Below are 12,570 nucleotides of genomic sequence, written 5' to 3'. Positions count from 1 at the left end.
GCACCAGTAAAAAACAGCTAAAAATAAATGAATAAAATCTGTTCCTTTTGTTGTTATATGTAGAAGTTTCCACACCTGGAATCCAAGTCACGGCATTCCATGTGTGGGACAGGTATGGTGCTCTGCTGTCATCTTGGTGTTTTCTGGCAGTTCGTTAAAAGGTACCTGAGTCACTGGCATGGAGCCGTGCCCCAGAAAGGGCTGAAAAACCCTGTTAATAAAGAGAGAACGTGTTTGGACATGTTTGGGCTTAATTTTCATGTTCTGCCACAAAGCAGAAAAGACAAGGTGTATGTACACATCTCAGGGCAGAATACCTTATTTGTTAGCTCAAATGTTGAAAAAACATTTGGGTTTATGGGAACCAAGTCTTAATTGCTAGATCTCTCAGGAGTGTTGTACACTTCAGCTACAAAAGCATATTCTTGGTCATTTTCTGACTAGAGTCTAGGGAATCCCAGAGAAATGTACTGAAGCTGAAATAATCAACACAAATTTAACTGAAAAATAATAACTAAAAAAAAAGTTATTCTATAAGAGTATTCCTGTTGTAGTCAAACTGTCTTTTTTTTCTCCATTTGAATGTTTGAGAAATAAAGCCTGCCTCTTGGAATATATTAAAATCGTGTTTAATGAAAGCAAAAAATTGAGATTGGACTATTTCTGCACTTACTTAACTACAGGTTAAGTCTAAGACGGTTGCACAATGTGTGGAATACTACTATACCTGGAAGAAAATCCTGCGTTTGGGACGGAAACATAGAACACGTTTAGAGAAAAAAAGAGAGGAATGCCTGGTAAGCCTGTAAAAGAATATGAGAAAGTTTTTAACGCTTGATAATTTTTGTTTGTCCTGTTTTGAGGAGGAGGTTGATCTAGATGACATAGGTCTCTTCCAACTGAAATTATTCCATAATTCTAAGTTATGTTCTGTATGAGCGTTCTGTGACCTCAGCTACAGCAAGATTTTGTGTTCCTGGACTGTAATGGGATAAAAGTGTTTTGACTAGTGCATTATCTAACTCTAGTCCAGCAATTACGGCTTTTGCTGCTGATGAAGCAGGTAAACCTCTGTAAATTATTCCTGTGCCTGTGCATACTCCTAAAGGCTGCTCTAATATTCTAGTACGAATACTGCTTACGCAGGCTGGCAATGCAATTCTTTGTGTGCGAGGTCTGTATTACCAGTAGTCTGAGTAGTCTTAAGAGATGTGTGGGGTTTTGGTTTTTTTGGGGTTTTGTTTTTGGGTTTTTTTGGGGTTTTTTTTTGTTTTTTTTTTTTTTTAAATAAGTCCTTTAACTTGACTATGAATACAGTGTACATTGCCATTCTAACAGCTAGGGGAGAGTATTGCACCTTGGCATCGGTAGATTCTTGGAGCCACAGCTGTGTAATGCGGATGGAGGGTGTTTTGAGCACTGCAGTGAAGCTTCACGAGCTGTAGCTTGGCCGTTAAGGGGTGGTAGTTCCAGCAAGACCAGAAGTTCATTCAGGATGGGAAAAAATACTGAAACCTGGAAGCAGACTTGACTAAGCAGCATCTGCTGTTCCAGTACTGTCTATGTCCTGCTATCCAGTACTGTCTGTCTTTGACCGTATTTCTAGTATTTCTTAAATGCACTGTCTATTTCAGACAAGTGGAGAAGAGGAAGTGTTAGAGGAAGATGAGGACATTGAAGAAGACAGAAAGGAAGAAAGGGAAATGCAGAAATCTCCTGACCCACCAGCTATCCCGCTTGTTGGACCTATAGATCTGCCTGCCCTTCAGAGTCTTTCACTTTCTTCATCCTCCTTCATCTGTGAAATGCCAAACTGTGGCGCTGTACGTGTGTTTGGTATCTTTAATAGCAGGGAGGGTTGTATGCTAGTGAATTGTGATTTTTGGAAATCGGGGTTTTAGGCTATTCCTGGCCAGTGATCTCTCCTGAATATCTCTGGACAAACCATTTTGCCTGCTTTTAATTCCCACCTCACAAAATATAGGCAATATGCTGATCTGTACATAAAATTAAATCCTGAGATGTTGTATCAATACTATACGGTAACAGCTCTGACTACCTTTTCGTTATACAGCTCTAACAATAGGATAGCTCACTGGTTTGTTTTATTATGACTAAGTTTCTTTAACTCTAGTGGGATATAGCTGAGAGCAAGCAGCATTTGACCAAGTAGACTGAGTGTATTAGACATGTACAGTTGTTCTATTGTAATACGCATTCAGCATACTTCTGTCTGCAGTTCCTGTTCCAATGCAGTATTTTTCGTTTTTTTTCTTGTTTGTTTTTTTTTTTTCTTTTTCTTCCCTCTACCCTACTCCCCATCAGGTGTTCAGTTCCCGACAAGCGCTAAACGGCCATGCTCGCATTCATGGAGGTACGAATCAGGTGACAAAAACACGATGCACCATTCCAGGCACTAAGCAGAAATCTGGTACGCAGAGCGGATACTGCTCCATCAAGAGTTCACCTGCCCACAGCACCACAAGCGGTGAGACCGACCCAACAACAATTTTTCCTTGCAAGGAGTGTGGCAAGTAAGTGAACATGACTGTCTGCAGTATCGCATCACATTTGCCTATTTGTATTCTAGATGAATAGTGTTGTGACAAACTCTTTATTTTGCTCCGATGGTCTCAAAAGAACAGTTCCCCCTTAGATGACATGTCCTCTTACCAGAACCTTCAGGGGTTGGTTTGCACGACGTTTCGGATGCTTCCTCTGCGGTATTTACTCCAATTTTCCTGAATCCGTTTACCTGCTAGAATTTCTACATCTGGCAGCCCAGCTTCCTGCTTCGTCACAGACTTGCATGTGACAGTGGGCAGCTTTCTCTGTGTTTCTGTGCTTGAGTTCGTACATCCTAATGTGGGATTCCTTCAGTTTTTCCCTGTTGTGCAAGATCGTTGTGAAACTAAGTACAGGAAGAATTAGGATGTGCATAGATACTGAAGCAACTGTGGGAGCTACAAAATACCTCCGGCAGAGTCGGAGTGGGCCATTTTGATACTGTCAGGATGTATAAATCTGGTAGTCTGTCCCTGAAATTCTCACCATGGCATTGCAGACTTCGCCGACTTCTATTTCAGGACAAGGAAGCAAATGTACTGATAGGTTGTTGAGTCTTTTTTGGCTCGCTTCATCGAAAGCAATAATGCGTTTTTATCTGATTTTTTTTTTTTTTTCCCCCTTTAAAATTTAGGGTCTTTTTCAAAATCAAAAGCCGCAATGCTCATATGAAGACTCACAGACAACAAGAAGAACAGCAAAGGCAGAAGGCTCAGAAAGCTGCTGTGGCAGCAGAAATGGCAGCCGCTATTGCGAGAACTACTGGGCCAGTTGGGCATAGTTTGATCCCTCTGGATCACATGAGTTTGGTTAAACACGTTGAAAATGTTGGTGACATTGACGATGATGTTGTTCAGGAGCTGGGTGATGTCATGGAAGAGAATGAAGTCATGGATGCTGACCTTTTATTGGATGATGAAGATGCAGATCTACTGCAGGATGATGCTGAGTTGTAAATAAAGCTGTTTGATGGACAGCTGCTGAGCACACCCTGAATGGATCAATCAGGAAACCTGGACTGCTCGTTTTTTCCCCACTGACTGTAAACTACCTGTTGAAAATGATAATTCTTTTATCCAGGTCTAGAAAAAAAAAGAAATCTGCTTTTTTCCCTTTTTTTAATTAATTTGTGTTTTTGGGGGGAAAAAATAAATAATTGGTACAAATATTCTTATAAGGTGTTTTTATCTGAGCTCATTTTGCTGATAACTTCCAAGGCCACTAATTACAGAAGTTCATGGTTCTGCTCTCACTTCTCTCCAGACGATCCCGGTAGGATCTTTAGTCTTTAACTCTTCCAAGTTTCATTTTAGCCCAATTACAAGAACGATCTTCACAAACTTCTGATGGAACTTTTTTTTTTTTTTTTTGCCTGTACTGGATCACTTCCAGCATCTTCTAGAGACTAAATGTCATCTCTGTTAAGGAGATGATTACATTCTTTGTCTTCGTGCTGTCATTTTAAGGGAGGTGGAGGGGAAAAAAAAAAAAATCTGATTTAACTGTGAAATAATTACAGGAGTGACTGTGTCATCTGTAGTATCGCAGTACTTTCTCAGTTCTGTCTTGCCTTAATGCATACGTGTTAGGCAGTTTGTAAAAGCATTGGTTACACTGTACATTTTAGAGCTTCCATTTTAGCAAGGTTTTGATCTGCTGATTTTAAAATTACCTAATTCAAGGGTTGAAGAAAGAAGGTGATTGTACTGTGGTTCGCATCATCTGATGGGAACACTGAATCAGGAACACCGCCTTGGTAATCAGATTGCACTGGAAATATATTTTGCTGTGACAATAAATCACACTGTTGAATAGCCATCTCTGGTTTTAGGAGAGCGGATGCTCAAGCAATGCAGGAGCTTGCTCTCTCACCAGGCAAATACAGGGAGACGTTCTTGCCCGTGGAAGAGAGATTGATGGAGTATATGCCTTCAGCACGTTAGTTATTCCTCGTAGGCGTGAAATGTTATTCTTGTTTCAGTCCTCCTCATTACATCAAATTCAAATGTTGTTTATTTAGTAAAACGCACTCCAAAGGTGAGTTGACACTGCTGTTTAATTACCATTTCTCCTCCCTTAGGTTCAGATCTACATGCTGGATGTCTTAACACCATTTATATACATCTAGATTTGGTTCTCGAAGTAAACAGGATCTCAAAAGAATTGTACCTTGCAGAATTAAAGAATTAAGGAAGAATCAGAGTTAGGTTGAGTGGACCTTTAATTGTAGAATACAAATACCGATTTTAGAGCTTTCACAGGTAGCAGCACTGATTTTTCTTGTGAATTTTGCACAGTAGAAGAATATTGCTAACTCTATAAAATATTTTATAAGACTGATTTCAGATCTTCCAGATTTCAGGGTTGTTTGGGTTTTTTTTATGGGTTGCATTTTGGTTTTTGGGGGTTTTTTGCCGCATTCCTAACATCTTAAGCAGAATCTGAGAGATGGTGGATCTTATTTTCTACTGTCTTTCTTCCTTGTATAACTATGCAAAATGAGGGTAAACCATGGCACTTTTGTATAGGAGTACCGGACCACACAAGTTCAAAACCAGTGGGACTCATTGGCAGAGAGGTGCCTTCTCTGTCAAAGCCAAATGCGTGAAGCCAAATGACCTGAAGTTTCTACTTAGGGTCGAATGTTCTGATACTAAAGAACAACCCTTCAGGAGAATGGAAATCACTTCTCAGTTTCAGGTTAGTGAAGTTCCTGCGTACGTGGTTTGTTTCAGTGTTTTTTGGGGTTGTTCCAGGGTTTTTTGGTTGTTTTTTTTTTTTTTTTTTTTAGTTGGTTTTGACCAGCGGGTGGAATTTCACTCCCTCTGCTGCATAAGGGATGATGTTCTCAATTACTTTACCTGGGAGTTTCAGGAAATCAGGCAGCAGCCGCCTTTTCTTTCCCGAACTGCCAGGCAGCGCGCTCCCCAGCAGTTCCCGTCCGTGCTGTGACGTGTTACTTTTACAGGGGCCGTGCAACCCAGGTTGTTCAGCTGTATGCTGCCAGCTAGATCCACTGGTAATAAATTTGGGAGATTGTGCAAGCCTTAGTGGTTTGCAAAGTGGAGGCTTTTGTGAGCGGTAACTTGAGTTGGCTTTTAGGAGCCTATGTTAGAAAAACCCGGCAGTCTCCTCTTTCTCTTCCAAACTTGTATCATTTTGAACTTTTAAGGACCTTTGTGAGAAAGGCTGCTACACTGGAAAATGGAAACATGTTTTCAGGTTCCCCTGTTAATGGTGGGAAACAATTAGAGTGTTTAAGCAAAATGATAATTTAAGCCAGTGAGAGTTCTGCTCGAAGAATTAGAGTGAAATACAGTCAAAACTTGTGGGCTTGATTCTGAAGAGCAGCCCTATATTAAAGAATCTGCAGTGGAACTTTTCTAGCAACAATGGGACAGGTACCTGTGCTACACCTAGTATATATAAATATATATACACATATATATGCCTGGTTCTGTAACATTAATTGGGTGCTGTTTTATTGTACAGCCAAGAAGATAATAGAACAATGATAACCAAAGAAGTTATTCATAAAGGAAAAAAGAAGCGCACATCTCTTAAGCAGTACACAATATAGGTCTCAAACATTGACTTCATTAAGTGTTGCATTGGCTGATGTTAAACAGATGCTGTTCTGCCTATTTGTACATAAGTCGGACATAGTTTTATGTCAGAAAAGTTGTTTTCTTGCTGATGGTTGATGATGGAAAACTGTTCACTATTGAACTTAGTCCTCTTTGATAAAACCTGTACATACAGAAAACATATTTTATGAGAAAAATCTTATTTTCAGTATTTAACTGTTATTTTGTTAGAAGATGGTTGTAAATATTTTAGGTGCTTTAGTGTAAAAAGCAGACTGTAATTTTAGGTGGCAGAGGAAGTAACAAAATAAAAAAATATACATTTGTGATCTATGCTGGTTTCAGGTTCCTGCTGTTAGCATTTGACTTGCACACAGCTTCATTTTAGGTTACTGCCTACCTGCATGTGTGTATTAGGATGGCTCAGCGGCATGAATTATACTTATTTCCCCCCTCCCCTTTAAATATTTGGTACTGATCAGAACCTGTGTTATAATATTAACTGCTATTTATATGTGTAAAAAGAAAGGGGTTTATATGACATTTCCAGTCATTTTTATACTTTGGTAAAATACAGTTGGCTGGCTTTTGCTAACAGGTTGTATACTTTTTTTGAAGTATTTTTAAGGGGGGGAGAAGTTTGAAAACTAAGTTCATGTGTAATTGTTTTTCAAAGGATTCCTGAATTGTTCCAGGCAAAAAAAAAAAAAAAAAAAAAAGTCATGTATTCACCTCTACGCAGTAGTGGACATCAGTATTCTTGGTAAGAACGAGTTGTGGTAAAAAGTGTTCTCAGAAAGGGGAATAAAGCTGAAGAAGCCTCCTCTCACCCTCAGAAAAAAAAAAAAAAAAAAAATCCATCACCTGCCCTGCCTCGGGGTCGGAGAAATGAGCAATTCCCGCTTTCTTCCCTCCGTCAGTGAAGGAGGGAAACGTTTTTCTCCTGGAAAACGGGACGGGAGAGCGTGTGTGAGGGGAACGGGGGGGGGGGGGGGGGGGTGATCGTTGGGCGGGAAACGGTTTGGGCGGGCGCGGGGAGAGCCGTTACAGTGAGGCTCCTTCCCTGAGGCAACGCTCGGGGGAGGCGGGGACGGGGGTGGGGAGACGAGTTGGGAGCTCGTATGGCGCCGTCCGGCGCCATACGAGCTCCCAACTCGTCTCCCCACCCCCCAGCGCTGGCCTGCCCGACGGTTCCGCAGTGCCTCCGCCTCAGCGGGGGTGCTTGCTCCGCCGTGGCGCTGAGGGCGCTCTTCGATCGTCTGGGACCTTTGGGGAGGCGGCGGATGAGGCCGCTCTTCTCCTTCCGGGCCCCGCGCTATGCTCGGCGGGTTGGGGGCGGAGACAAGATGGCGGCGGGGTGCCTGTGGCGGCGGCTGTGTCAGGTGGGGTGTTGTGTGGCGGGAGAGGGGACGGGTGAAGGCCGTTCTCCTCCTCCTCTTCCTTTCCTTCGGCATCTTCACGCCTGAGGGGAGAGGGAGCACGGCTGAGGGCCTGTGCTCGGCGCTGTGCAAACCCCGGCATCGCGTCCCCGGTACGAGGTGTATCGGAGCCGGCCTTCCCTCCTCGCTGGGCTCCCGTGGGCTGGGAAGGGTTGGGGTTTTACAGCGTGGGGCTGTGTCTCTGCCCGCCGTCGTCGGCATAGCGGGTCCTCAAAACTCTTTTCTGCAGCCCTGTGTTCGTGGTGGTTACTCTGGGTGTAAGGGGTGATGAAGAGTGGATGACTTGGATTTGGAGGTCATGTGCCAAGCCGGTTTCTAGTCTTAAAGTTTCAAATCTTGAAGTTAAAACGTGAAAAAAATAGGAAAACTTTTTACACTATGTATGTTTTCTGCTGGTTTTGACTTCTAAAGAGCGAGTGCTTTCTCTCAAGTTGGGAAAATACAATGTTGGGGGTTTCCTATTAATTTTCTGAAGTCCTAAACTCTTCTTCTCTTATGTGCTGTGTTCTGGACATTCCAGGCATCTGTCTTCTGAGTACTTCAGAATGGCTCAGCCAAACAAAATGAAAGCTGTTTTGCATTAGGAGAGGAGTAATTTTGTTTTGTGCAAGGCCTTGGTTCACGCAGGAAATTGAATTCTGTTATGTTGCAGTCCAGGTGTCTTTTCCACCTTCTATGATGGCCATTAGCAAGAGTGCATCAAGTATATTTGAATCAGAGCGCGAAGGAAGCTGATAAAATACACTTTACTGCCTGCTGAATGCCGTCTTTGCTACCTGGGGTACTCAACATATCATTTTGTCAAAATTTGTACAGAGCACCTTTAATTTTATTTTACAAAAACTTTCGACTCAATGCATACCTGCATAATTAGTAACAAAAGGAGACGGCATGCGGTGGGAATAATATGCACAATCATAGAATATTGTAAAGGCTGCAGAGCTTAGTATGTGGGATAGAACTCTATTGTCTCATCATGTTTTGTTTTGTTCATCTTTATTACACAGACTGAATTTTTTGTATCCAAAAAGCACACAACACAATATGCTATGACTGTACTTATCTTTGCATGCAAATAATAATTCCATATTACAAGGTCAAGCAGTTAGAAGTAAAAGAATACATAGCAGTGACTGCATACACACAAAAATCCCAAACCAGATACAACTTTTGGTTACCATTCCGGTCAGTTGTCTTAGATTTGTCATCTGGGGTCAGGTTCTGTGCCATATACTTGTACACACAGTTAAAGCCCTGCACTGAATACAGTCTTTTATGCTCATGGCCTATCTGTTCCCTGAAGTGGTGGCAGGTGATGATGTTAGTGTACTTCATATTCATGTTGAATGAAAGGGAGGCAGTATTCTGACTTCAGAGAGAGAGAATTGAGGTGCAAAGATCAAAATAACTTTATCCTTTAATGTATTCCTTTAATTTTAGGTATTAAGGCTCAAGTAGTTCCCAACATGAACTTTGAAACGTTCTGAATGGTCATCAACTACCGTGGCAAACTTTCAGTGCTCCTAAAGGTGCTGACTGTGTCATGCATTGAAGAATGTAACACCAGTGCTGGTCTCTGAACACCTGGATTTGAAAGGCTTGCCTAAGGAGAGACTTTCAGCTGTGCTCTCCAAACAACAGTCAGCTTTGTAAACAGGAAACTCTCCTGCCTCTTCCTGCAGTCATCTTCCTTCTCGGATGCAGAATTTGTAGGATAAATAGCGAATGAGGTGGAATTACTTCAGAAAATAGCTTTATTCACTGCTGATCTATAATTAATACCTAATGCATACTGGAGAAGGTTAGGGATCTAATAGCATCATATAGTTAGCTATGCATATCTGTGAGCGACTACATTAAGATGACTTGGAAAAGTATAAATTCTGGCTGTTTTCTGATGTTTTGATTATACAGTCACCTACATAACTGATGTGTGGGGTATCTGTCATCTCTCTTAAAGCTATGATTCTAGCACCTGTTAAATGAGAGTATCCAGGGGCTGGATAAGTAGCTAATTTTGCTTAAGCATTCTGCTGCAGCCCTGAGTTTCTCTTAAGCAAGTGAGAGTTCTGGTTCCTTTCCCTTCCCCCCCCCCCGCCCCCCCCAAGTAGTCTATAACTTTGCCAAATTGAGAGTTAGCAGAAGGAAGCTAGAAGCCACATAATGTTCAGAAGGGAGTGATTTTTCTGGTATGAAAGACAGTAATGGTACATCTTGATTAACAGTTGTATTCCCTTTTTAACACAGAAAAAATCAGGTTATCTTTTAAATATGGTTCATTTACTTGTTAGAAGTATTTCTATTTAAATGTTATCTTGAAAAGAACAAGTGTTCAAAATCATGAGGAACTTTTTGCTGAAAAAATGGGAAATTTCAATTTAAATTCAGAGGTTGAATTTTTGCGTTTATAGGATACTGTTTTCAATTGCTTTTACAACAGCAAGTCCTGCTTAGGCTTGTCTCTTGATGAAACTAATAGATATTGTACTATGAAAGTAAAACTGAAAAGAAAATATTATCATACATAGAAATAATACCTGTTGCCACGCAAAATACATTTTTCTGCTAAAAAAAGTGCTTTGTGATTGCTATTCAGGTGCCTGGTTAATAACGGGTTCCCTTTTTTTAGGTACTATTGTATACTAAAATACATTTCCATGCTCCTGTGTTCTCTGATAGAGCAAACTTTCTAGTTTGGCAAATCAATGCCTAGGAATGTGTTATGCTCTGGTGTGCAAAAACGTAACCTTTAATAAACCTGTATTAACTGGCTACTTCCCGGTTTGGGAAAAATAACCAACATTTAACCTATTTGTTTACACAGGGATCAGCTTTTCCTGTCAATTATGCAAGCAGAATTATGCAAAAGCAGTGTTTTCTTCTGTGAGTATAAAAGGCACTCCTCCTTTCCACTTCTCTTCTACGCTCCCTAAAAAATCCAACTTTAACAACTTATTTTATGCTTTCCCCATTACCACATTGGTAGACACTCCAACTTGATGGGAGTACGGCTGGCTGGATCCCATGTTCATACACAGGAGCCTAAGACTAATCCTTTGGTAAGTGTTTCTTAGGATGTATTTTGTATATTGCCTTAGTAACAAAGAGGGTGTACAGAAAAACTTGAATTCCTGTATTGCATTTTTTTAAGTTCTGTGTTAATGATGTCAAATTTGCCATAGAGAAAGAAACAATTTAGGTAATTGGAATTTGAGATTTTTTTTTTTTCCAGCAAGATTTCTGTAGGTTACATTTGCCTCTTAGTCACTTTCCTTCTTCTCTCTGCAGCTATAACTCTATGAAATATCAGCTTTTTTTTGGCCACATTCAGTTCAGCACCTGCAGCAGCTTAGCCAGCCTAAGGCCTTTGTCTCTGGCTGGGAAGCTGAGATACCAGGGCTGATGAGGTGGGAAGTTCATGAAGGCATGTGGTGCATATCTTGCTTTTAGCATCTAAATGCCTTGATTTTGACTAGGACTTCAGAAACGTGCTCAATCTGTATAATGGTATTCTCACACCACTATTTAAAATACAAATATTGCTGCTCCAGACTGCTTTAACAACAAGTTTCATTCTTGCCTTTGCTAGTGTTGTCCCCCTTATATTTATCTGGCACTCCCTTTCCTGGTCAAGAAATTTTACCTAGATGTTCAGAAGTTAGGTATCTCTTCACACTTTTGCCTTCCCTGATAAGAGTGAGAACTGCCAATCAAGGTAATACTGTCAGCCTCTTGCAGGTAAATTAAAATAAGCAGGTAACAGCGTGGGTTTTTTTTTTTTCCTCTTTTACAAATGGAGCGCACAGGCTAAGAAATGATGCAGTGCATGCATTAATTAAGGAGAACATAGAGTGGTAACTCTTGTCCTTTCTTTAAAAATGCAGGTATCTATTTCAGATGAGCCAGAAACACTGTACAAGAGATTGTGCCTTTTAGTTAAAGGCCACGATAAAGCTGTGTTGGACAGCTATGAATATTTTGCAGTGCTTGCAGCTAAAGAACTTGGCATCTCTGTTGAAAAAGTGTAAGTAACTGATCTGACACCACATCACTCTACAGGTGTTTCTTATGTCACCTGCTGTAATTCAGGTTCTATGCTTAGAAGTATTTTCTTTTTTTTTCGGAAGAAACAGGTGTAATCTGACATTTTTTCTGAGATTATAAATCTAACGCTTCTTAGATGGCAGCACAGCGATGAGAAAGCAGCAGCAGTTCTACATTCAGCACTGCCGTAGTAGAAGTGTATTTTAACTCCATGAAGGATATTGACAGTACTCTTAAGTACAGTCGTCAGTGCTCTAGCTTCCCTGAACTAATGCTGGTTAATACCTAAGTATTAACCGTGCCTATGTGGGTTAATAATAAACTGTACCAGTGTTTAATACTTCCTTGTAGATCTTCTAATGTCAAATCAGAACAGGGATTTCAGTATAATCTTTCAGATAATTTTTATTAGCATCCTTTATATAAAATGAAATTTTCTTTTTGTGCTTTGTTCAGACATAAACCTCCAAAGAAGATAGAACGATTGACACTTCTAAAATCTGTACACATTTACAAGAAGCACAGAGTTCAGTATGAAATGAGAACACATTACATGTGTTTGGAGGTAAGAAGGATGTTTAAAAAAAAAAAAAAAAAAGGATGTTCTAGGTGCACAATTCAAAGATGTTAATAGATGTTAGTTCAGGAGAGAACATAAACTTCCTGTTTAGGACACTCCAACTTGATGGGAGTACGGGAGATGGGGGTTGGGGAGAAGGGTGCAGGGAACAGCAGAAAACAGCTGACCTAGGTACTTCAAATGTAACACGTTATTCTGAATGTACAGCCTACCTAATTTTTGTATTAAAAGGTTGATTTTTGACCATCACCTTAACAGCTGAAAGAATGATTAAAAAATAAGGTAGAATTGAGTTATCTTTATCTGTTTTATGCTCTTGGTTTCCAAGAATCAGTGGGATAGGAGCTTTCTCAGG

General features: G+C 40.6%; 2 protein-coding genes across 7 annotated transcripts in view; both read left to right on the top strand.

Annotated features, from left to right (window-relative positions):
• Positions 1 to 3,628, top strand: part of TRERF1 (transcriptional regulating factor 1) — a 101,378-nt gene extending 97,750 nt beyond the window's left edge. For all 4 annotated transcript variants that reach the window (XM_082307717.1, XM_082307718.1, XM_082307719.1 and 1 more), the window contains 4 exons: positions 684 to 797; positions 1,635 to 1,823; positions 2,326 to 2,534; positions 3,200 to 3,628. In XM_082307717.1, coding sequence (XP_082163843.1) covers positions 684 to 797; positions 1,635 to 1,823; positions 2,326 to 2,534; positions 3,200 to 3,521 — 834 coding nt within the window. In that variant the 3' untranslated portion in view covers positions 3,522 to 3,628. The remainder of the gene's footprint in view (positions 1 to 683; positions 798 to 1,634; positions 1,824 to 2,325; positions 2,535 to 3,199) is intronic.
• A 3,722-nt stretch (positions 3,629 to 7,350) lies between these two features.
• Positions 7,351 to 12,570, top strand: part of UTP25 (UTP25 small subunit processome component) — a 34,115-nt gene continuing 28,895 nt past the window's right edge. For 2 of the 3 annotated variants that reach the window (XM_082307569.1, XM_082307567.1), the window contains exons 1-5: positions 7,351 to 7,534; positions 10,416 to 10,474; positions 10,578 to 10,650; positions 11,476 to 11,615; positions 12,092 to 12,200. In XM_082307569.1, the coding sequence (XP_082163695.1) occupies positions 7,436 to 7,534; positions 10,416 to 10,474; positions 10,578 to 10,650; positions 11,476 to 11,615; positions 12,092 to 12,200 (480 nt within the window). In that variant the 5' untranslated portion in view covers positions 7,351 to 7,435. The remainder of the gene's footprint in view (positions 7,535 to 10,415; positions 10,475 to 10,577; positions 10,651 to 11,475; positions 11,616 to 12,091; positions 12,201 to 12,570) is intronic. The other variant, XM_082307568.1, reaches the window with a different exon arrangement.

The sequence above is a fragment of the Platalea leucorodia genome (genome assembly GCF_965183815.1).
Source record: "Platalea leucorodia genome assembly, chromosome: 3".
Lineage (NCBI taxonomy): Eukaryota > Metazoa > Chordata > Aves > Pelecaniformes > Threskiornithidae > Platalea > Platalea leucorodia.
The sequence above is the reverse complement of the archived record's forward strand: the minus strand, read 5'-3'. Positions and strand labels throughout refer to the sequence as shown.